Source organism: Mangifera indica, chromosome 16 (genome assembly GCF_011075055.1).
Source record: "Mangifera indica cultivar Alphonso chromosome 16, CATAS_Mindica_2.1, whole genome shotgun sequence".
Classification (NCBI taxonomy): domain Eukaryota; kingdom Viridiplantae; phylum Streptophyta; class Magnoliopsida; order Sapindales; family Anacardiaceae; genus Mangifera; species Mangifera indica.
In genome coordinates this window covers 6,581,413-6,607,056 of record NC_058152.1, presented here as the reverse complement: position 1 = coordinate 6,607,056, position 25,644 = coordinate 6,581,413, and the positions used below count along the sequence as shown (strand labels likewise).

At 31.9% G+C, this 25,644-nt stretch overlaps 1 protein-coding gene and 1 non-coding gene across 2 annotated transcripts; one reads left to right on the top strand and one right to left on the bottom strand.

The window, feature by feature from the left end:
- The first annotated feature begins 1,382 nt into the window (after positions 1–1,382).
- On the top strand, positions 1,383–5,061 carry LOC123198534 (acyl-coenzyme A thioesterase 13-like). Its single transcript, XM_044613215.1, has 3 exons — positions 1,383–1,888; positions 2,479–2,622; positions 4,587–5,061. The coding sequence occupies exons 1-3, from the start codon at positions 1,697–1,699 to the stop codon at positions 4,728–4,730; spliced, it is 480 nt and encodes a 159-aa protein (XP_044469150.1). The 5' UTR covers positions 1,383–1,696; the 3' UTR covers positions 4,731–5,061.
- Positions 5,062–18,319: 13,258 nt separating this feature from the next.
- Positions 18,320–18,426, bottom strand: LOC123199836. Its single transcript, XR_006498442.1, has one exon. It is a non-coding gene; the product is annotated as a small nucleolar RNA R71 (small nucleolar RNA).
- Between the last annotated feature and the right edge of the window lie 7,218 nt (positions 18,427–25,644).

Genomic DNA, 25,644 nt, shown 5'->3' with positions numbered 1-25,644 from the left:
TAAATATCTTAAAAAAGAATTTGATACGAAGGATTTGGTGAAAAACAAAATATTGTCTTGACTTACAGATCAAGCACAATTCAAATTGAAAACTTATCTATCAATCAACTTATATTGAAAAATTATTAAAATGTTTTAACATGGATAAGACTTATCCATTGAGCACCCCAATAGTTGTTTGGTCTCTCGATCCAAAAAAAAATTCATTCTATCTTAATGAGGAAGATAACAAGATACTCGATCTCAAAGTACCATATCTTAATACCATTGAAACCCTATTATATTTGGCTAAATGCACTACACCAGATATATCCTTCACAATCAATTTATTAGTCTGATTTAGCTTTGCACCAACCTATCGCCAATAGAATGAAATTAAATATATACTTTGTTACCTATGGGAATGAGATTATTCTACTATGCCAAATGCCACAAAAATCCTAGTTTGGTTGGATATGTGGAAGCCGATTATCTTCTTAACCCTCATAAAGACCGTTTACAGACGAAATATGTTTTTACTTATAATGACACAACAATATCATGACATTCCACCAAACAGGGTTTGGTTGCTACATCTTCAAATTATTAAGAGATTTTAGCTCTTCATGAAGCCAATTAAGAAGCATATAGTTATAGTCTGTTATCCATCATATTTGGAGTATATGTAGTCTTCCTTCTACAATAGATATGCCTTCTATATTATATGAAGACAATATAACCTATATTGCCCAACTTAAAAGAAGATACATTGAAGGAAACAAAAACATATCTTACCGAAATTCTTTTACCAAAATTCTTTTATACTAATGAGCTCCAATAGAGCCAAAAGATTTATGTCAAGCAAATACAATCTAGTGACAACCTTGTAGATTTATTCACCAAGACATTGCTGAACATTTGAAAAGTTAATGTATAACATCGGTATATGATGATTCAATAAGCAACTAAATTAATCTCACTATAATTAGGGGAAACATCTATCAGAAAGAGCACTTATTAGGGGAGCAAATTGTCTAAGTATGTTAAATATTGGATAAAATATATACTGTACTATTTTTTCCTTTACTAGATTTTATCCTATAAAAGTTTCCTAATAAGATTTTTAATGAGACAGTTTAAACACGTCAAACCCTACTTTACAAAAGATTAAATAATTATATTTTTTTGGTTTTGGTTTTTATCTTACTAAGTTATTTTAGCACAGATAATATGATTATTTGTAAATAGTAAAAATAAAAAAAAGAGTGATGTGAAATGGTGGCTTTCCATATGATAAGATTAAACAGTGCATTTATTACCCAAGTCTTCATTTATGACATTAAGAACGAAGCGCAAGTCAAAATTTTGGGCATATTGGTGGTGAATCATGCTTATAAATACCCTATTTTCCTTTGTGATAGGATCACTCTGATTTTACAAAAACTCTTCCTCTCCTCTCAATTCTTCACTTCAATAATATTATTTTTCTATCAATCCTTCCCCTGTTTCAATCCTCTCTCATTTTGTTTAATTATATTTGTAACGATTAATAATTTTTTATTATTGATATACAAAAATACGCATATTATGTGTTCATACAGTAATACTCAATTAACTAACGGCTGTATCTTCGTTAAAAATTAGGAAGAAAGAGAAACCAAGCCAGTATTTTGATGTTAGATCAGATAGTCTTGAGACACAATCACAAGAATAGGCAATGGATTTGGAGTCAGTGAAGAGATATCTGGAGAAAGGAGGAGGAGTAGAAGAAAATGAGAAGAAGCAAGGATCAAGTTTTGATGGGTTGCCTTTGAGATACTTTGAACGCTTTATAATGCAAGGTCTTCATGTTGATCTAATTGAACCTGGTCGTGTCGTTTGCTCCATGAAAGTCCCTTCTCGGTTACTGGTATTTCTCTTTTCTTTCAAAGCTTAAGAAACTTCAATACTTTATCGCAACCATATAATAGAAGATTAATTATAGTCCTTTTTCACTTCCTGGAAATTATTATTTATTGATTTTTCTTTTTGAATGCAATTAGTTATCATGAGAAATCCTTTCGTTCAGAATTAATCAATCAAGGTCTTAAGTTCTTTTTAAACCCGTTTTCTGAGTGAACACACCATTGACTTTTTTTTTAAATTAGAAATTTAGTTTACGTGTCTTTCAAATTTCATGGCAAATCAATAACTTAATTCTTAATTGACATAATTTTTTTATCATCGATTAGACAAGGCATTCATAGGATATTAATAATATGTTTGCTTAGTGAAATGCGTGTAAATAGTGTTATAATGGGTGTATATATCGCCATCAATGGTCAAATTAGAAACATTTGCGAAAAACAAGAAGTAGAACTTTTGGGTAAGGTTGATAGGTAATGTTCTTGAAGATGATCAACATGCTTTTAAAATTAGGGCCACACAAAATCTTAATGTTTAGGATTTTTTTTCTCAAGTACTTGATTCTGATTAGGACTTCGATTGTTTCTTTTGTAGAATGGTGCTAATTTTTTGCATGGTGGGGCCACTGCCATGCTGGTGGATTTGGTGGGTTCAGCTGTAATATTCACCACCGGAGCTCCATTTACTGGAGTTTCAGTTGAGATTAATGTTTCATACTTGGATGCTGCCTATCTTGATGTTAGTATCTCTTCCTCTCTTTTTCATATAGCTTTTTTGTAATTGATTGTCCTTTATATTCTAGATTGAACTGGGTTTGTTTGCAAAATCAATGAAGGTATTGGACTACACCAAGCATTATGCTAAAGTCATAACCATCTTTTTGTTTTTTTGTTTTTTTTAACTTTGTTCATTATATTATGTTTTTGATACCTGGAAAATATTTGAACCTTAACTTACCATCATTTGTTCACCTTTTTGTGTTGTATTGATTTGCGTGTATACCAAAGACATTATAGGCATGTTGATAAACATAAATACAGGACCTGGTGTTCATGTATTTTTATGGTTCACTGTAGAATAATATCAACATGAGCTAATTCATGTGTGCAGAACTACACAAGGAGACAGTTCAGTGGAAATAGTATTCTTCTTGGATGGTCAATCATGATGATAACCATGTACTTAGCATATTTTATTATATTATGAAACTATGTTTTTCTCTCATTTTGCTAGGAATGATGCTAGACTTATCTACTTAATAAGTTCTATAATATTTCCAAAATGTTAATACGCAAATACAGATTGAAAGCTGAGGTTTTCCTGAAGTTATTTTAGTTTTAACTTTTAATGGCTAGAATTACCAATGTGTTTTGGCCTTATTCAGTACCTATAAAAGTAAAATTTCTTGTTTTATCAGCCACTTTTTGATAGCACGAGTGATTGAAAATTACTTAAATGTTGCAAAACCATAATTAGTTGGTGGTGAACCTTATACTGATTGAGATGGTATAGGTTCCATCTGGAACCATTTTCATTTTCTAGTTTCAGATATGTGATAAGCCTGTTCAGCTTGTGTTGCATTTTCATAAAAAAAGAATATTTCTTTCTCTCCTTAACCAAAAAGAAATGATGATAACAACCTATTTTCATGTCTTGAAAATACAGAATCAAAATTCTTGTCATCTTTTTAGCTCACCAAAAAAAATACAATATCAAACCGTTTCTCGGCTTTCCTTGAACTCCCTATTCACAGTGGCCAAATGGACCGGCAGATTGAATAGATTTAACTCCACTAGCCTACCTTCAAACTCTTAGTTTGCTTAAATTCCATGGTTTGCAGAGCAATTCCCCGTTTCGACATTTGATCTTTCTTTTATTTCTCATTTTATAATCCCTAGGAAGATACCATTTCTTGAACCACTTGCAGTCTTCAATTAGCATTGGCATTACAAATATCCGGACTTTGTAGCTAGCTTCGAGTTTGAAGGGTTTAAAAGATACATGCTTCTGATTATCAAGATAGCTGAGTGAAAATTCAAAGCTGTCACTAGCACTATCTTGCTCAGATATACAGTTTTCTCCATTAATATGTCAGGAAGTAATCCTTTTGTGTTGTTTTAGAGCTTTACTTTATCTAGCAAGGATTTAGTGGCTTCAGAGTGAGTGGATTTTTAATTTAGTTTCAGTATATTCAAGCTCAGTGATATAATGGCTTAATTTTGTATGTTCCCCTAAATTACAATCAAATTTCTCATTTTTCCTTTGCAGGCCCCTTAGCTATTGGTTCATGTCTTAAATTGATTCAAATAGCGAAAATTTATTTGCTTTTGTTTGTTGCTTCTAGATACTCATATCAGAGACAGTAAAACTATAGTTCTGTGGAAGCTTTCTATTTCATGCAACTTTTTGGGTATTTTGGATGAGAAGAATAGAAAGTTTATTAAGATGAATATAGAGGAAGACATTCTTGCATTGTTGATTAGAGTTTGACATTCAGCTTTCAAATGCCTTACTTTTTTGTTGAGTACTGATTTTCATAGTTTCTTGACAAGATAGATGGTTATGCCCCTTTCTAAGTGGTTTTCTTTTGCTAAATTATCAATGAGAGCATCTTGTAATGGGGTTGGGCGACATGCTTTTTGCAGTAATTTATGCATAAGATATGCAAGCTAATGTCTGATTCTTTGTTATTGTTCCTTTAGGAGGACATTGAGATTGAGGCCAAGACTCTACGTGTTGGGAAGGCTGTTGGTGTTGTCAGTGTTGAGATTCGGAAGAAAAATACTGGGAAAATTATTGCTCAGGGTCGTCATACTAAGTACCTTGCTATGACCAGTAAAATGTGAGAGGCCCAACAAATATCAGTTTGCCTGAATACTGCAAACCGACTTTCACTTGTAATTCCTACATTTTCATAACTATTGTACTTTTCATATAATATCTGCAAATAGATGTGTTGTGTACATGCTCTCTTAAGAGAGAGGAAGAATAATGTTTGAGTTAAGATTTTTGTCAGATTGACTGACGGTAGTTTATATCAGTTATTCTGCAGAATAACTAACATATTAAATCACCCAGCTGTGGTGGCCAAACTTTTCACTAGTTTGGAGAAGCGCCAATGGTTGGATATGTTTTCGATTTATCTTATTGAAAGAACTTTTATGATTCATGAACAAATGCTATTTGCAGTTTGTGCCTTAGAGTCGATTCTCTCCATGTCTTGTTAAATTTCAGCACAAGGAATGTGTTACTATGATCACGAGAAATTGGGCATACTGACTTCAGGTGTTGGGAGATTGAACCTAGCCAACCATTTAGAGAATGTTATGATTTATTCATTACAAAAGGAAAATTATGGTCAGTTGTTGTAAGATTGTAATAAGCTGCGTTTTGGTGGTGCTTTTACTTTTCACTTACTAGTCTAAACCTATATTATGTTATTTAAGGTTGGATTTGAGGCAAATTGACCTCAAGCTTGGCTCGACTTCAGTAAAACAACTTGAGCTTGTCAAGCTCGTTTGAAAGGTGTTCAATTTTGAATCAAGCTTTAAGTTTAGTTCAATACTTAAACGATGTTGTTTTGATGTGTATTAATTAAAACGACGTTATTTTAGTGGACTCATATTGAATTTTTCAAGTTCGCAAGTTTTATGAGCCGAATGCCTCTAAAGTTCAAGTTAAAAAATATTGAACTTTTAGGTTTGACTCTGTTTGAGTTTAACTTGTTTTAGGTTCGTTCGAATTGAGTTTGAATAAGTTTGATTTGAATCTAATCCAAATGTTATTTAGCTGAAATAGATAAAAAATGGTTTGACATAAAATGATTAAGACAACAACTTGATAAAGATCTACAATCTACCAATTGCTTATGTGTTGCAAAGTTGCACTTCTAGTTAGGGCTGGACTCGAGCTTGGCTCGAGCCCGAAACGAGCCAAGCTCGAGCTGGCTTGGGTTGGCTCGGTAGATTTTTTTTTTAAAATTTTTTATACAAAACGACGTCGTTTTGATCAATATATATTAAAAACGATGTTGTTTTGATAATGAAAAACGAACCGAACCGAAAACGAGCCAAACTTGAGCCGAGCCGAGCCGAGCCGAGCTCGAGCCGCCCATATATAAACTGAGCTCGAGTCCAACCCTACTTTTGGTTGAGTAAAAGATAACAAATACTAGAAAATGAAAAATTTAATTAGGCCACTTGTAAAGTTTAAATGGACAAATATATTGTCTCCTTATAAGGAAAGGGTAATACCATACTTATTTATTTTAAATATATAAAAAAATAAATATTTATATAAGTTATTATATAATTAGGTATTACTTTATTTTTAATTTAAAATCATCAAATTACATGAAAATATATATAAGTATGTATCCATTTATGTACTTAAAGTGGGTATGAATAATTTTACTGAAAACAAAAACATGGTATAGATAGTTTAAAATTATTTAATCGTCTACTTATATCCAATTATATACTCAAAATTGTATTGTTCATCTATACCATTTTCTAGTATTTGTTATCTTTTACTCAACCAGAAGTAGGGCTGGATTCGAGCTCGGTTTATGATGATATTTTATCCATATATTTGATTGTGTACTCAAAAGTTTAAACATTTAGTATTGCTCTTACTAAAATGTGAAGATCAGTTAAAGTCACGAGATCCTTGCTCATTACTCCCAAAGCATCTCCTAATTTAATTCAGTTTCCCATAGTTCTCCTGTCCGTCCCTCCATTGCCCTCCCGCATCATCGCCACAAATTGTCTATAGTCTATTTGGTCATCCTGCAAAACAGCTTTTTATTAACATGGAGCAATAACTTGAAAAAATGGATGAAATATATCAGCATTTTCAAAGAGCGAAAAGGGACAGGAATAATGGGTTCAATCCTCACCACAACCAACGTTTTCTGAAAAGGAAACTACTTTAAAAGAAATTTCTGCAAATTTAAGTTTGAAAGGTAGCAGTAGTAATCCCTCTTTTATTGAAAGTTCTGCAACTAATTCTTGAAAGAACCATGAATGTGCCTTTGAATCACGTTTCTTTTAACATAAAGTTTAAAAAGGTCTCGTTTTGATAGAAGTTTTATTGATTTAGACTAATATTAATTATAGTTTTTTGGTTTAATAAAACCAGATAATTGAATATTCAAAGAGCTAAAAAGGGACAGGAATAATGGGATGAATCCTCACCACAACCAACCTTTTTTTTGAAAAGAAAACTACTTTAAAAGAAACTTTTGCAAATTTTAGTTTGAAAAGTAACAATAGTAATCCCTCTTTTATTGAAAGTTTTGCAACTAATTCTTGAATAAACCGTGAACGTTTGTTTTAACATAAAGTATAAAAAGGTCTTGTTTTGAGAGAAGTTTTATTGATTTGAACTAACATTAATTATGTTTTTTTTTTGTTTAATAAAACCGGATAATTGAATATTTCAATATGAGTTTATAGATGCGCATAAATGATTAATAAGGATAAACTTAATACATTTAAAGGTTATGATATATTGGTTAGGTTTGCACTTCAAAACCTGATGTAGTATAACTGTAATATAGATTATCCTATTGAAAACTATCATCCAAGGAGGTTTTTAGAGTGCAAGACTAAGTTATGTTGAGAGATAATTTTGATAACTTTACAAATTCAAATTGCATGACAATCCAAGTATTTTATAACCCTAAACAATTTAATTCAATATTTTATATCTTATGCGTAAATTCTATGATTTTGTGATTGATTTATTTATTCAGTTTATACAAAATAATTATTACATGGGGTATTAAAGCAGACACATTAGGTTATAGAATCTAAATGTTTAAAATTGAAATCAAAATTGGTTAATTCTGAATTATAGACTGAAATTCACAATTGGAATTAAAATTTCAAAAATTAAGGTTTTGAAATCTAAAATTAGAATTTGATAGTCCTTAACCCAGTACCTATTACGGTTGAATTTCAATCAAGAGAATAATTTTTGCCTTGAGTAAAAAAAAAATTTGGTCAAAATTTGGCCAAAACAACCATGAGTTGGCCTTATTATTCTGCCAATCCATTGTACTTATGCGACGAAATTCAAGTGGAAGCAACACTGAGATACTGTCGGCATAAGTTGTGTGCACATGCCAATTCCTCATCGTGGAACATCCTTGTTCTGCTTTAACTTGTGTAAATAATTGGTTGGAAGTTGTCGAAAATATATATTGGACCTACAAGTGTGAAGATTGAAACTGTCCAATCCACACATTTATATACCACTTTCTTATGTTCTATTTATTAAATGTGGGACTCTCTTTCTTTATTCTTTATTTGAGTCTCCAACGCCCCCGCTTAAATGCAAGCACCTAGGTTGTTAGACCTGCCTTTCGACGCAGTAGATTTTTGGCTGGGTGCGTTGTCACTTGTATCTAGGAACACTTAGGCTATTAAACTCACCGTTTGGCTCATGCTCTGATACCATGTCAGAAATATATATTGAGCTTACAAGTGTGAAGATTGAAACCCATATTATACAAAATCAATTGGCTTATGTTAAGGTCCAATCCACAAACTTATATACCACTTTCTTATGTTCTATTTATTAAATGTGGGACTTTCTTTCTTTATTTTTTATTTGAGTCTCCAACAGAAGTCAATCGTTGTGAGTTGTTGTTTGATTCTTGTCTTTGATGAAATCGATTAGATGATTGAAAACTTGGAATCTTGGGCGCCAGTGCCATGAATATAACAGTTAGGGTTTTTAATGTTAGCGAGTTAAGAAAACCCATAAATTAACCCCTATATGAACTAGATATCACTCACCCTGTCAAAAGTTAAACCTAGTCAAGATAAACTATTGAACTGGATTGTAAGATATAAGGCCACATCGACTTGAAAGAAGAAATGCATAGATTCATGCACAAAAAAAAAGGTTGGAAAAGACGGTGTCACTAGCGGATGTGCGTATCACGATACAGAGGGCACACGTGATGGTTAATGCCATTGGATTGGTGCGTGTGAAAGTGCATCATATAGGTAGAGATACTCATGAGGCACCATGATATCATGCAAAAGTGCGTGTGAATGTGTAACCACCTTTAAAAGGTGTGTTCAGGTGCGTGGAACACTTTTTAATACATGTGATGATGCGTAATTGTGTTATGAAGGTGCGTTTGGCATGTGAAATCATTTGTTTGATGCTTTAGCAATCCTTAGAGGCAAATATAAGCTTATGGTGGGTGCGAGTAATATGTAGGGTCTTTTAAAAGTATGTTAATGCATGTAAATAATGTGTAATCTATTCCTGATTGTGTGTATGCATGCATTAAGGATTTTTAGATACATCAATGTGTGAGAGCAGGCAATAAGGTTGCAAAGTTTCTCTAAGGCACATTATTGCACATGATAAGGTTTTAAAGTTTTTCCAGGGCACTCAAGTGCAAGTGAATGGTTGTCTAGGGTGCATGTGAGCGCATAAAGGCTAGTTTAAGCACATATTGGTATGTGAACACATTTAGAAAGTGAAAAATGAGTGCAACAACTATTTATAATGGTTTAAGGTAGCGTGCAAAGTACAATAAAGACATGTGATCATTCCAAGTGAGATCATACAAGAGGTTTAAGGATGCACATTGCAACAAATGAAAGACAAACAACAACCCATGACGTGCAGTAAGGACTTTTGGATGCATATGAATGGCTCGAGGTAGCATATAAAGGCATATGAGGTACTTATAAGTCTCAAGTGAATTGATTTTTAGATTAAATATTGTGACGTACAGTACCCTCCTCTTATTAAGGTTGATATATTTAAATATAATATCAATTTTGTCATGTGTAATTATGTTAGCACATTACATTATTGTTCACTGGTTAGATACTACAATTTCTAAGGAAGATTGTCAAAGACAATAAGGTATATGTCTCATGAAATCTTAATTAAGGTAGTAATATTTAGTAACATTGGAATAATTTTGTGAGTTTTCATGATGGTAATCACCAAAACAGTATATTATTGAGCATAATTTTAGAAATACGCTAGTCATGGAGAACTTAGTAAACCTAAAGGTGATTGAGCTTATTCAAGTGACGTGTTTTCTTATTGAATAGAGGATGAACAATAGTCTAGGAAGTGTATCTTCCTAAAAGTGATATTTCTTTCGAAAATCATATGGTTTTAACCTTGTGTTTGGGATGCTAATAGTATGCTATTTTTTTTTCCCAAAGGTAATTTAATGATGATGCACTAGGAATCCTTATAAGATGTGGCTTATGAGGTTTTAAAGCTACTTTGGTTATTACCATATGGATTTGTTGCAATATTTAATTAAAATTTTCAGAGATAATTCAATGTTATATCTCATGAAATCTTAATTTTGGTAATATTATTTAGTCTCAATAGAAATTATTGTAAGTTGTCAGAAAATTTAATTATCAAAGTGGTGCATTTGTTGAAACTTGCGAAATTTCTATATTTGGTAAAAGAGACATTTTTCAATTTTGTTGTATACAACTTTTTACCCAAGGTGGTTTTTGTGTATGTTAAAATTAATGGTTGCATAAGGTATTCATTAAGTTACATTTGTTGTGAAAATTTCAATTCACCCAAAGGTGGTTATGATTCTCCAATTAACATATATTTTTCTTCTTGTTTGAAAAAGAGTAAAAACCTAAGGGGTTTATTTGTGTAACACTCCTTTTTAGAAGTATTGCTCTTAAGAGGAAGATGTTATCAGATCAACTATTTTGAGCATGTATTTAACTCATAAGATGTAATAAACTCATAAGATAACTGATTAAAATCTCTTTTATTAAACTTTTAAACTTACTAAAATACCCTTATTAAAACTAAATCGGAAGCATATAAAAAATGTCATAACTCAAAGATAACTGAAATCCAACAATATGTAGTTAACTACATAAGAATACTCATAATAAAATAAAGACTCCTTAAAACTAAAAAGACAGAAATGTCTTCATGGCTTTGCCCCTTTTGACCACCACTCATCTTACAACTATCATGATTACCTATACCTACACATATGAAAGTAAGAGAGTAAGCGATAAAAAACTTAGTAAATAGGAGACTCTACTGATAATTTTTACTAAAATCCCTAAATTGCCTTTAATCTCAATCTATACTATCTCTGTCATTTAGAGTTGGCATAAAACTCCATAAGGATGATGGTAAGTCTTAACTGTCATTTTTGTGTTCATACTGAATTATAAAGAATGTTTAGGCTACATGTCTCAACTTTCAGATTGAACTATATCTTGTTCAGTCACTAAAGATCCACTCATTGGATCCTTATCTAACGTGACCATAACTTTACTAGGTAAAACATTTGTATTTAGAAATTGTACTGAAGCTATATATTAGGCGATCATACTAGATTTTATATAGAGATTTGACATTTTGGCCATGTGAGCTAACTTTTTATTTCACAACGACAACTATGTCTCAATTAGGCTCTATTGTAAGTAAGCACCCTATTACAAGTATGGTGTCCTACTGTGGATGTGCCCTACTACAGGGGATGTAGACAATGTGTACTCATGGTGCCCCATCGTAATAACCTTATGATGTCTAACATGCATGCATCTTGAACCTTAACCAAACCTGAGCTTATTTTAGCTTTCACTTGTGCCTTACTAAACGTATTTCTTTGGCATATGGGGTACTATTACGTACCCGAGATCTCTGTACTATCACTCGAGATAACCCGTAAGTTATCAATCTGATTCCTTTTCTCTTTTCTTCATTTTGTTCTACATACATGAGTGTGTGTATAAACACACAAAGGTATGTCTTTTTTGTCCCTTGCATATGACGCCTTCCTTGTGTAGTACTTTTTTTATACATACAGGGGCGTGCCTTAGGCACATGGCCATGTGCCCTTTTAGATATTTACTTCACTTTAATTTCTAAAATTTATCACACCATGTGCCCTTTTAGATATTTACTTCACTTTAATTTCTAAAATTTATCACAACCATGACATTTTGTAGGGGTATTTTACTCATTTCATCCTCATACACGATTATGCTAAGAATACACAAGAGAAATTTGCGTGTCCTAGTTGATTGCTCATTGATCAATAGTGCCTAACATTTATTGAGACATCAAAAAACTCCATCGAAATCTAAACATTGAACATACAGTCGTGTATCTTATACTATATGATCATGTAACGAGTGCAAAAAATGAATGAGCCAACTTGAAACTTTACCTTGAATGCCATATGGTTCTAGTCATTCAAATTACATGACCGTGTATGAATAGTATATGCTCATGCATGGTCAATGTGTTTGAATTTTTAGATGAGTAGTTTTTTGAGGATTTTAGAAATTATCATTATGATGTAATGACATACACAACCATGTATAAATAGTACACACTTGTGTATTGCTAATTACAATGAAAATAAAAATGAATCCAAATGTATTTTGACTCACATTCACACCAAGTTCTCAGAAAGTTGAGGGATGTAAAAGTGAGCCAAGTGAAGCTAAAACCAAAAGAAGCTAATAAAAGTTCAGTTTGGGGACGTCCTTGCCATGCGAAGACATTTTCACTATCGAAAGAGAGGTAAATAGATAACCTTCCTCTTGATTCATGTATAATTCCGAACCATGATATAAGTAATAGTCCATGTAAGTAGATTATTGTTGTGAATATGCTTAATAAATATGGATTGATGATGATTAGCTTTCAGGTAATTGATGATATATTCATGATGGATGGGTTAATCTAATATTCATGTATGTGTGCTATGACATGTGTTTGGGATGATGTTTGATATTGTTTATCTAAATGACATGTTAAGACCTTATGATAACTATAATTTTGATACATTTGATTAATAGGATGGATTAATTGTTATGCCTTCCATTAGGTATGATATACATTTTATATAAAAAGTCTTGACATAGGGTGGACTTATTGATCTTTGATGATTTTTTTGGGATTATTATTGAATTACAAAGCAAAATAAAGACATAGTAGGGATGGTTAGTAATGTTAGAGATTGATTTTATGTTTGTAAGTTATATTGGGATGACCAGAGTACATAAGAACTTGAGTATGAAATACTAAAAAATCATCAATACACACCCGTGTGTCATGAAACATATGACTATATGAAATTGAGGAAAATTCTCCTTATGTGTGACGTGTGCATGAGTGTATGTGAGAATAGAAAACACCTTTATATGTAGGGGACACACCTTTGTGTACTTTTGGGGAAAATAGACTTTAGGGATTTGAAAGATAGGAACTGTATATTTGAAAATTGAAATAATTGTTTTACCCATAAAGAGGATAATTATGATAGGAACTAGGAAGAAAGACACTAACGAAGGCTACTGGTAATGGAAAGCATTATGAGGGTACTTGACTATATAGACAATGGTATGGACCTTGACTAGAATGGTTCCAAATTGAAAATACCAGTGATACATTACTAGATTCCTACTACCAAGTTGTGTGTGGTATGTACTCTATTTGCTTAGTACAATACGGATTGGTCACTGAGCTAAGTACAATGTGACTTGTCACCAGGCTATGTATATTAAGTGCAGTGTGATATAGCCACTGAGCTAAGTGTGGTATAACGGTGAAAATGATAGGGTTAGTTTGTGTGATCCCAACCTTAAGCTTGATCAACACGTGTATAAAGTACATAGTATAATTGACATTAGGGTGTCATGTGGTTTCAGAAATGTTAGGGACACCATTTTACATCATTGGATATGAGTCATCGAGGATGACACTACTAATGAGGATAGACACATGAAGCCAAATACAACGAAGATGTTGGGGAAACATTCAAAATATCATAACATCGATAACTATGGGACATTTGGGAAATAAATTATAATATTATGTTGTGTCCTTATCTACTTACTGAGTGTACTCACTTACCATGTTCCCTTGAGATTTTATAGGTAGATTAGTGAAACAACGGGCTAGTGGAGGTAGTGGTTTAACCTGGGACATTACATGATGGGTAGGGGCATTTTTATCATTTTGTTATGTGTGAATATTTGTTACTATGGGATTTTCATTTTTACATTGGTGTTGTTTATGCATATTTATGTTTGGATTTTGCTTACGCACACTTGAGTTTGTTAAGTTATAAATTACACTTTTGGGGATTATAACTACTCATATTAAATTCAAGGCATTTATTGATTTGTTTATTCATTAGAATTACTATTACAAATGTTTTAAAAAGTTTGAAGTAACTCGTTTTTTCAGGTATATATTATGTATAAGGTTATATAGATAGGAAATGTGTTACAATAAGTTTATAAGCTACCTTACTAACTTGTTTCACAATCTTATATGGGCCGATATACTTGGGAGCCAACTTACCCTTTCTTCCAAACCTCAGAAAAAGGCTACTCTGATGAAAACTCTATCACCTATATTGAACTGTAGATGTTAACGTCTTTGATCGACATAACTTTTTAGTCGATTCTAGGCTTATTTCTTTCTTTATCTAATCAATTAGACATCCTTAATAATTTTCTAAGTCAACTCTAGTCTAATAGACTGAATCAATGCATTTCTCTCACCCAACTCAGCCCAGTGTAGAGAAGAATGACACTTTTAACCATAGAGTGCTTTATAGGGTGCCATTTGAGCTTATTAACTATTATTGTAGGTGAACTCTACTAAGGGTAAAACCTCAACCAAACTTGCCCTATAGTCCAAACAATAAGCTTTCAATATATCCTATAACACTTGATTGGTTCTCTTAGTGTGATTGTCTGTCTATAGGTGATATGCTGTACCGAATGCCAAATTCATGCCTAGAGATCTATGAAGACTTCTCTAGAAGGTTGACACAAACCTCTTGTCTTTATCTAATGCAATAGTTTTAGGCACCTCATATAGTTTAACAACTTATTGGACACCAATTTAGTCATTCTATCTATAATTGCCCATACACATTAAATTCATTGTAAAACCTTAAAAGCTCAACTATAAAATCCATGTAAATATGCTCTTATTTTCATTTGGGTATACTCAGAGGCTAAAGTAATCTTGACGGTCTCTAGTATTCAACTTTAATGTGTTAACAAGTGAGACACTTAATCGTGTACTTATTCACCTTCATGTCAGATCACCAAAAACTTTTTCTTAAATCTTGATACATCTTTACACCTTCGGGATAAGTAGTGTAAAGTAAACTGTAAGCCTTTACAAGAATCTTCTGCCTTAACTATTTTGCCTCTAAACTTAAGGATACCATCTACCATATGAAAATTTGACTCAAGACCACTTTTAATCCTCTAAATTCTTTGTCTACACTAATCATTATGAAACTGAGCTGTCTTGATCTCTTCCACCAGTATAGGCTTAACCTCTAATCTAGTTAGATTCCTAATTATTAGCTCAATCTACTTTTGGTCTAGTATCTGAATCTCTTTCTAAACCATTAACTTTGACAAGAACACCTTTTTGTTGAAGACATCTACAATTACATTAGCTTTGCCTAGGTGATACCTAATATCATAATCATAGTCTTTCACTAACTCCAGTCAACTTTTGTGTCTCATATTAAGCTCTTTTTGTGTGAAAAAAGTCCCTAAGGCTCTTGTGGTCGGTGTAAATGTTGTATTATACTGTGTATAGGTAATGCCTTTAAATCTTAAAAACGAACACTACTACTACTAACTCCAAGTCATCAATGGGTATTTAGTCTCAAAATCTTTCAGTTGTCTCAAGACATATGTTATCACCTTGCTTTGCTATATTAATACTACTCCCAAACCATTGTGAGATGCATTAGTGTATAGGTCTTACTCAACTCCATCCTCTAGTAGGAAAAATATTAGAGCAGAAGTCAATTTCTTTCTTAGTTTGAGTTGTAAGAGGTCTTACTAGCTTGACGAACCCCTCAACAAATCTTCTGTAGTACTTTACTAAAACCAAAAAGTTGTGAACGTTTTTTATAGTCTTTAGTCTCTTCTAGTCTAATAGTACCTCAATCTTACTTGGGTCAATTGATATACCCTTGGCTGAAACCATATGGCGTAAGAATGCTACTCTATCTAACCAAAACTCATGTTTGAAGAAATTTGCACACAATTGCTTTTCGCTTGTTGTGTGTATTTCATACACATGAATAGGGTTTAAAATAGTGTATTTTTAAAGTGAATTTTGGTTTATTTTTTGTCAAATTCTTTAAGTTTTATTTATTTAATTGCTTGATCTTATTTTGCACTTTCAATCATATTTTTAGATGTTTTAGAGACATTCAAGCTTTTTCAGAACAAAATCGGAAGCTTAAAGAATAAAAAAATAAGAGTTTATAGAAGAAAACAGTGGTTAATTATGGGTAGTCTTATGGTAATAATTGTGCCTATAATTACTGGACAATAATAAAATTTAAAAATTAGGGTTTAGTGACATACTATATAAAGGAAGCTTCATCTTTTTCATTGATCTAAGTTTCATCTTTTTTATTAATCTATCACCAAAAATATAGTAGCTCAAAAGATTTTTAGAAAGAAAAAGCTTCAAGAAATAAAGAGAAGAGGGAAGATTCAAGATTTAAAAAGAAAGACCCAAGAGAATCAAGATTTGAAAACCTTAGAGTTTTTCTTATCTCTCTTAATATCTTCTTTTATTGATTAAAATGTCTCTCTTTTCAACTTTATCTTGTAATTTGAACTTTATTGCTATGAATAGCTAATTTCCTTTGTTAAGGTTTATAATGAATCTATAAATTTTAAAATATTTTGTAATGGGTTTTGATTATTGATCAATGGTGATGAATATTTGATTTAATAATTTTGTTTTTAACTTATTGCTTAGTGTTAGGGTTGGACTCGAACCGAGCCCATTCAAGCTAGAGCTCGAGCTCAGTTGGAACGAACCCGAAATGAGCCAGCCCTATACGAGCTCGGTCGAGCTTGAGCTCGAGCTCAAGCGACTCGCCAAATTTTTCAATTAAAAATTTTGATACAAAACGATATTATTTTGACCAATATATATTAAAAATAATGTCGTTTTGACCAATATGTATTAAAACGATATTGTTTTAATAATGAAAAATAAGTCGAGCAGAATTCGAGCCAAATTTGAGCTTGGCTTTCAAGAGCTCGACGAGCTCGAACTCGAGCTTAACTATATGTAAATTGAGCTGAGCTCACTTGACTTTCAAGAGCTTGACGAGCTTGAACTCGAGCTTAACTATATGTAAATTGAGCCGAGCTCGAGCTCGACTTGGCTCGAAACCAGCCCTACTTAATGTTATGACCTAATACTATGCTTGTTTTGTAGATTAATGTATGATATTGAGAAATACATACTTAATTAGTTCCTAAACCTAGGGTTTTATTTAGAGATAAATACAAATCCTTTATGGGTAAATTGATTATCATAAAAATTAATGGGTTTTGATTAACATTATACCACGAAAGTAAGTAAGCTTTTAATCTTAACATACCTAATTAATCTTGAGAGAGGAATTGGGTAAAATAGGATAATCAACCATTAACAATTTATTTTACCATTGATCTTAATTGGATTTATTACTGATTTTAAGTAATTGATAGGGAAATCATAAACCCTAGGTTTTTCTATGTTGGTGTTTCATTTTAATTTTGTTAGGTGTTTATTCATTTTCATCAATTTTGACTAGCTAATTTGTCATTTAATTCATTTTAATTCACTTTCCCTCCATAGGATTTTATTTTTCTAGCTAATTTAAATTAAAAAAATGAACTAGTACTCGATAACCAATCCTTATAGAACGGACATCTTTCTATATTATTTTATTGACTTGTATACTTACGAGTCATAGGCAATAAATTTTTGGTGTTGTTGCCGAAGATTGGTGTTTTGTTGATATTAGTATAATTTGTAGTTTAACTTGACTAGAGTTTTATTTCATTCTATTTTTGTTTTATTTGATTTCTTGATGTTTTTGTTCTTTTTTTGTTGGTGTTCTAGTAGTTTATGACCAAATATCAAAATCTAGAATTATTGGATTTTGAACAAAAAATTGAGAGAACTTTTAGAAGACATAGAAGAGAAAAACGAGCTAGACAAAAAATAGCCATGAAGGATAACAACAATAATCAATAAGCTCTTTATTAATATGTTATGCTTATTACTCATGACGGTTATTCTAGTGTCGTAAGGCTTCTTGTGGTTGCCAACAATTTTGAGATCAAACCTTTCATTATTCATATGGTATAACGAAATTAGTTTGGAGGGTTAGCAAATGAGGATTTACGTGTCCACTTGTCACGTTTCTCTCAAATATGTGACACCTTCAAAATAATTGGGGTTCCCAAAGATGTTAAGGCTATTTCCATTTTCATTGAAGGATAAAACAACTGCTTGGTTGGATTTTAAGGCACTCGGTATATTTACTACTTGATAAACACTTTCTCAAGCTTTTCTTATAAAATACTTCATACTTGGTAAAACCTTTAAATTGAGAAATAAGATCACTACTTTTAATCAAAGGGATGACAAGTCTTTATATGAAGCTTGGGAGAGATTCAAGAACTTACAAAGGCAGTGTCCTTATCATGGTTTGTCTAACTGGCTAGTTGTTCAGACTTTTTATAATGGTCTTTCTTATTCTTTGAAAAGTATTTTGGATACAACTATTAATGGGTCGTTAATGGGTAAAACATCTGATATGGTTTTGCACTTGATCGAAGAAATGGCTTCTAACAGTTGTTAATAGTCTAATGATAGGGCTAGTCACAAAAGACATTTGGGACTATGGTGAATGCTAAGTTGGATACATTAGCAAAGAAATTAGAGAGGCTAGATATAAAGGTTGTAAGTACTTCTAGTTGTGAGATGTGTGGTAGAGACCATATAAGCTATGAATGTCAATTGGGTACCTATTATGAGCATGAGCCCTCAAATGAGCAAGTGAACTTCTTCAACTACAACTAAATAAGGCACGGTAATCCTTACTCAAAATATATATAACCTAAGTTGAAGAAACCACCCAAACTTCACATAGTCAAACCAAACCAATACTTCCAACTTAAATCAAAATTTTAGATAGCCATCATTAGGGTTCCAAGCTAGAAAAAATGACCCACAACCTCTACATCAACCTCTTTAAGAAAAGAAAACAAATTTAGAATTAATGATGGAGAACTTTATCCTTGCTTAAAAACAAAAGGTTGATGCCCAAGATGAAACTATTAGACAAGTTACTACCAAGGTTAATCAGTTAGTTACATATAATAGGTCAATTAGAAGTTGTCTGCCCTGAATCTTTATAATCTTCCTATCATCATCTTATCATTTATTAATGATCCACCATCAGGTAACTTTATCCTAATTCTTTGGGCCATTTTGACTGGTTGTACTTCTAACCTCTTTAAAACTCTTGGTTACAGCACAATGAGTAACACCATAATTAATCAACATGTATATAGGAGTACCAAGGTAAAAAAAATATAACTAGTAACTATTGTTAGGTTGGTCTTAGCTGGCCCCTAGGTGATCGTGTACATTCTGGTAATGACTTTTTCACTTGTTGATAGGATTTGGTCATGTACCTTGGTTAACAACACCTGTAGTAAACTGTTTGCCCAATCAGACACTCCCCTTTGTGATGTTTGCCACATCTTTAACAAGTTGGAACTTAGACCCTTTCTACTTCTTATTACTTTTCCAACCTTTCTTGTTTCCTGTGGATTGAAATGATCTCTTCTATTTCCTCTTAGAGAGGAAACCCCTCTGAGTTAGGGCACTACTGTTACCCAACTGTGACATTGTGGCTGGTGCTGATACTAGGGCTGATTAAGTTAGAGTCTAACCTTTGCTCTCAAGGCTTTGTTCGAGGCCTCACTATAAGTCTAGGGTAGCTATGTACCTGTCATGACATCTGTAGTTATAAATGGATCAAGCTTGTACACAAATTCTCTATTCGTCTTATCTTAGTATTTACTATCTCAAGGGCATACCTTGCTAGGTGATTAAATTTATTAGAATATTTATTCACTGAGTTTGTTCCTTAAGTCAAAGTGAGGAACTTAGGAGTTTCTATGCATGTTACATTTGTTCCTTTGTACTTAACCTCAAACCTCTACCTGACCTAAGACTAATACATCTCTAAAGTCTTAGTTGTCTCTTAAACAAGGTTTCATCATATCTTAGCCCTAGATTTGAAGAAGTAGACAATGTATCTGACCCATTTTTGATTTATCATGTCAAATAAGGTCATAGCACTCCGTACTTACTCCAAACACTTTTCAGTTGTAATCACATCTTTAACACTATCAAATTTCTAAAGTTGGTGCATGTTGGGTAAGTTAAAGATAGGATGCAGTTGAGTCTGGGTTGGTGTTATTGTTGGTACCTTAATTGAGCCATGAGCCCATGCTAGTGACACTTGTGTCGACTTACTAGCCTGAATTAGAACACTTCTTTGCTCTTTAAACATCTCTTTAAATATATCTATGATATTCTTAGCCCTTAAATCTACTTAGAGAACTGGGGGTACTACCTCTTTAATCTGACTCTTTTGTGGGTTTTTCAGTTTGATTATTTATGGTATTAGTTTAAGTTCACCTAATTTTTTCCTTAAAACCCACAATTATGAATCTCCATAAAAACTTAACAGGTATAATGAAATTTCCTTATAGTGATCAGTTGTACGATTAATGTGGCATGAAAGACTTACATTCTTATTTTATTTGATTAAACAAATACTTTAGGACATCTTCAATAAATAGGAGACTCTATTAACAACTTTTATTTAAATCTCCAAAATGCCTTAATCTTGATTTATACTATCTTTGTTATCTAGAGTTGGCATAAAACTTTATAAAGATAATGGTGGGTCCTACCTATAATTTTTGTGCTTATACTAAACTCTAGAGAATGTGTAGGCTACATGTTTTAATTCTTAGGTTAAACTATGTCTCATTCGATCATTAAAGAACCATTACTTAGATCCCTATCTTGCATGATCATAACTATACTCAATGAAAGCATCTGTATCTGGAAACTATATTGAAACTATATACTAGGTTGATCAGACTAAATCGAATACAGGGGTTTGACACTTTGATCATGTGAGCTAACTTTTTGTTCTATTACACCAACTATGTCTTAATTAGGTTTTACTATAAGCAAGTACGTTATTACAGGTATGATGTCCTACTACAAACATGTCCTATTACTGGTGGTGTAGGAATGTGTACTTATAATGCCCTCTCATAATGACCTGATGATGTTTAACATACATGCATCTTGAGCCTTAACTAGACTAGGATTTGTTTTAGTTTCCACCTAATTAAAAATCTCGTGTCTTACTAAACCTATTTCTTTAGCATGTGGGATACTGCTACACACCTAGGATCTTTGTACTGTCGCTTAAGATAACTTATAAGTTTTCAGTTTAATTCCTTTTCTCTTTTCTTTATTTTGTTTTACATACAAAGGTGTGTGTTTATGGACACACATTGGTCCCCTTATTCCTTGCACATGACCTTTTCTTTATGGCCTATCATTGTACAGTACTTTTTCTATACACACAGAAGTATGACTCATGCACACGAACGTGTGACCCTTTAGATATTTACTTTACTTTCCTTTAAAAACTTATCTTAAACATACCACTTTACAGAGGTATTTTGGTTATTTCATCCCCATACACAGTCGTGTTAAGATTACACTTGAGAAGTCTACATATTTTAGTTGATCACTTACTAGTTAATAACACCCAATGTTTATCAGGATGTTGACAAACTCCATTTGGAATTGAACAACTCATACATAGTCATGTATCTTATACCATATAGTCATGTGATAAGTTCAGATAACAAACGAGTCGACTTGAAACTTTGCCCCAAATGACCTTATATGGTTTTTAGTCATTCGAATCCTTTTCTTAGGCATCTAACCTCATCACAACATGCATTATAATAACATAATAGCAAAAAAAAATATCCACAATAGGCAAAGTTTATCTACTAAGATTAAACATAATTCAATACATCAATACAATACTCAATTATGGTTGCCTATCATTATCATCATTAGCGCTTTATCAATTCATAATGAGAATCCAGAACAATAACTTTTGATAAGTTCTAAACCTCATCTCTAATAACCATAACCGTTACTTGTCTCAATTTATTCATCATCATATCTACAAAACATCTTTATTTATCAAATAACACATTGAAATTCAGGAATTCAACAATATACCAGCTTTAGTGATGGAAATCAAAATGGATTGGCAATGGCTCAACCTCAATCCACCATACAATAACTCAAAGAGAAAAGAAAAAGTTCCCATTTACCTGGAATTTGTAGAAGACCACACACACGTAGGTTTCATTCTCATTAACTTTTCTCCTTTTTTAATATCAGAATAAGTTTATTTGGGCTGCCATGGAAAGCTGGGTGGTCAACCTCACAAACTCTCTCTCTTAGGAAATTTTATACATTTAGGGATTGCTAATCATCACCCCTAAAATGTAACAATTTGTATTTTATAAAACTAGAAATGTGCAATGTCACATACGGGTGTGCACCCCTATACACGATCATATGCCATGTAATTTAAATTTATATGAAATCTCTTAACCGATTGATATAGAAGTGATACACTGTTATGACCTCACTATATACAATTGTGTGTCACCTAAAACTCATACTTTGACTTTCAAATCGTCTTAAATCATTCATACATCACATAGACTTATGTATAAAGACAATCTTGCCCTCGAGACATACCTATAGGTGTTACAATCTGCCTAAAGGTGATAGATTTCTCAAAATTTATTTGTTCTTCTTATTTGCAACCTTATGCTTGAATGCTTTAACTACATGTCTTATTCTCTGCCCAAAGGTGATTATATGATGGTATGCCTAAAAACCTTATGGATTATAGCTTATAAGGTTTTCAAGTTATTTATTGTCAATGATATTGCTTATAGCATCCCATCTTTCATAAAATCCATTAGTATGAACAATTATAATAATGTCATAATAAAGGTCTTGATTGACTCTAACTTTAAAAAGTTGCAAATAAGATTTGGATTAGCTCAGTCGATTGAGAATATAAATTTGATCCAGAGAGTTGATGAACCACCCAAGCCCCATATAACAACTCAATTGAATAAAAGGATTTCTATAATGAATGGGAGAAATCCATCAAGTTAAGTTTGCTTGCCATAAAAAATCCATTGTTGATTGCCTCACTAGAAATTTACCTTAAACTATAAGTGTTAAGAAGTTCATCAGTACAGTTTGTTAAATGTCTCATATTATTGGAGATATTGGTTTAATGAGTGGTATGACTTTGACAAGGTATGATAGTCATAAAGGAGTCAAAGAGTGATGAGTAATTATTAAAGTTTAAAAAGCACCATAAGGCTATCTTTTGACTTTAGTCAAATCAAGACTAGTATATGATTTGAAATTAAATAGAAAGAATTATTAATTTGGGTTCTAAATGTTATTGAATAAGAGAAATAGAAAAAGGATTAATCTCTTATAATAGATTTAGTTGCTCAATTAACGTCTAATTATAAAGGAAAAAGCAATAATAAAAAGTACTGGTCTTGTTGCCCAAATAAGGTTAAAAGTCTTAGATGTGAAGTTAGTCAATGGATAAAGACTAAGTGAGAGTCTATGTTTAAGTTTGAAAATTATGTGGACATTGAAGTTATGAATATGGGCATAAGAGATATTTTGCCAAATTTCCAAGATTCTATGATTCTAAATGACGTACTATGAAACTCATTCATAGTCTTAAAGTTATGGTGAGAAGTAAACGTGACTGAATATCTATAGGAGAAAGTAGTTAAGATGACATAGTATTTTCTTAATGAATTTCCTTGTAAATCTATACCAAAGATTTCTTTTGGATCTTTGAAAATAAAGAGAACTTAGCTTGAAGTTTTGGTTGATTTGGGGATGGACCATTTAACTAAGGAATTATAATTATGTTAATAAAAACCTAGATACAAGAAAAAATTTGTTATCACTCTATTAGTCAATTGAAGCATTCTAAAGGATAAGACTTTTATTACCCCAATCAAGGTACTAAAGTAATTGACTCTTATATGGCAAAGTTATCGGACACTGTTGAAAGTGACATTCATTCCATTTTTAATGAAGGTGATGTAGATCCATCTAATGTTTCCCCTACATATATAGCATGATAGTTTTATGGCTAAATTAATAATGAGAGTCAATAAAGTTTACAAAACGCATTGCAATCTGAGATCACTTTAGAGGATGTACCCATTAAAGAATTGATAGCTAATCTTATAGTAGATAAATCAAATATGATTAATGTAGTTGTGAAAACCCTAATGAGAAAATCGACTATAAAAGATGATTTACTATTACTAAGTATCGGCACGTGTATCTCAATAAAGATGATTATATAGTTGGTCAAATTTTTTAATCCAACAATTATTTAGAAACTTCATGGAAATTTGACAAGTGTTTTAGAGCCATGTAAGAAAAAAATAAAGTTTATGAGTGATAATAATGTATGTGATCTCATGCAACAACCTGATGGCATTAGTAGCTTATTTGGATTAGAGCTATATAAGATGGATATCAAAGTTGTTTTTCTAAATGAAAGTCTAGTAAGAAGCTTATATGGTGCAATCAATTTCATCAAAAACATAAAGAATAAAGTTTTTGGTATGTAATCCAAAGAAGTCAATCTATGGTTGAAATAGATTTCTTGATACTAGGGTCTTACTTTTATTAAAATGTTTAAATTTCACATGACTTCACAAGGAATAAATTGGACCAATATAGGTATATTGAGATCAATGGGAGCAAATTTACCTTTATGGTTTGGTTTAATATACTAGTAGTAGTGATATCAACTTGTTTCATGAGATCAAACTAATTTTATCCAAGACATTTTGATGTGGAAGACCTTGGAAATGCATTATTTGATTTTGGTATTAAGATCCATTGAAACATTACTTGTGGACTTATTTACTTATCTCAAGTACATACTTTAAATGTGTATTTAAGAAGTCTAACAAGCATAATTGCAAGTTGTGTGCTATTATAAAAGGAAACAAGTTTAACATTAAACATTATTTAAAGGTCTATAGAATGAGGTTAAAAAGGAATCCATGTGAAATGTCCCTTATGATGGTGTTATTAGAAGTTTGATGGATGCATAAGTATGCATGAGCCTAATATAACTTTTGCATTAAGGTTCTCTAACCATGGAAATTAGACTCATAGCTTGCTATAAAGCAACTTCTCAGGTTATATGGTTGAAGGATTATATTTTTTTAGACTACTTGGTGTCAACTCATTTACTATGATACTGCTGTAATTAAGCAAAAGACCACTAGTGGCTTGAGACATATAGAAATAAAATATCTTACAATTAGAAACCTCATAAAGAAAGAAGGCATTAGGGTAACATACAAAAATACAAAGTTGATAAAGTTTAAGCTCTTAACCAAAAGAATAAGACCTGTAGCCCATAAACTCATGTTGAAAATGTAAGGATGTTTAAGGTCTTTTGATATTTAGGGTTAGTGAGAGTTTGTATTGTTATTTGTTGTTATTTATTTATTGATCATGATTATTTGTATATGTATATATATGCATATATACAGTTAATGTACAACATGTGTCTCAAGATAAGGTTTATTTTAAGTATGGCAATTATATGTGTATATTTTGTGAGTCTCAAGTAAGGTTGAAACATACAAATTTCATTGGAAGCAAAATGATTTCTCTTGTTTCTTTTGAAACATAAAGATTAAAGAGAAATTATAAAGA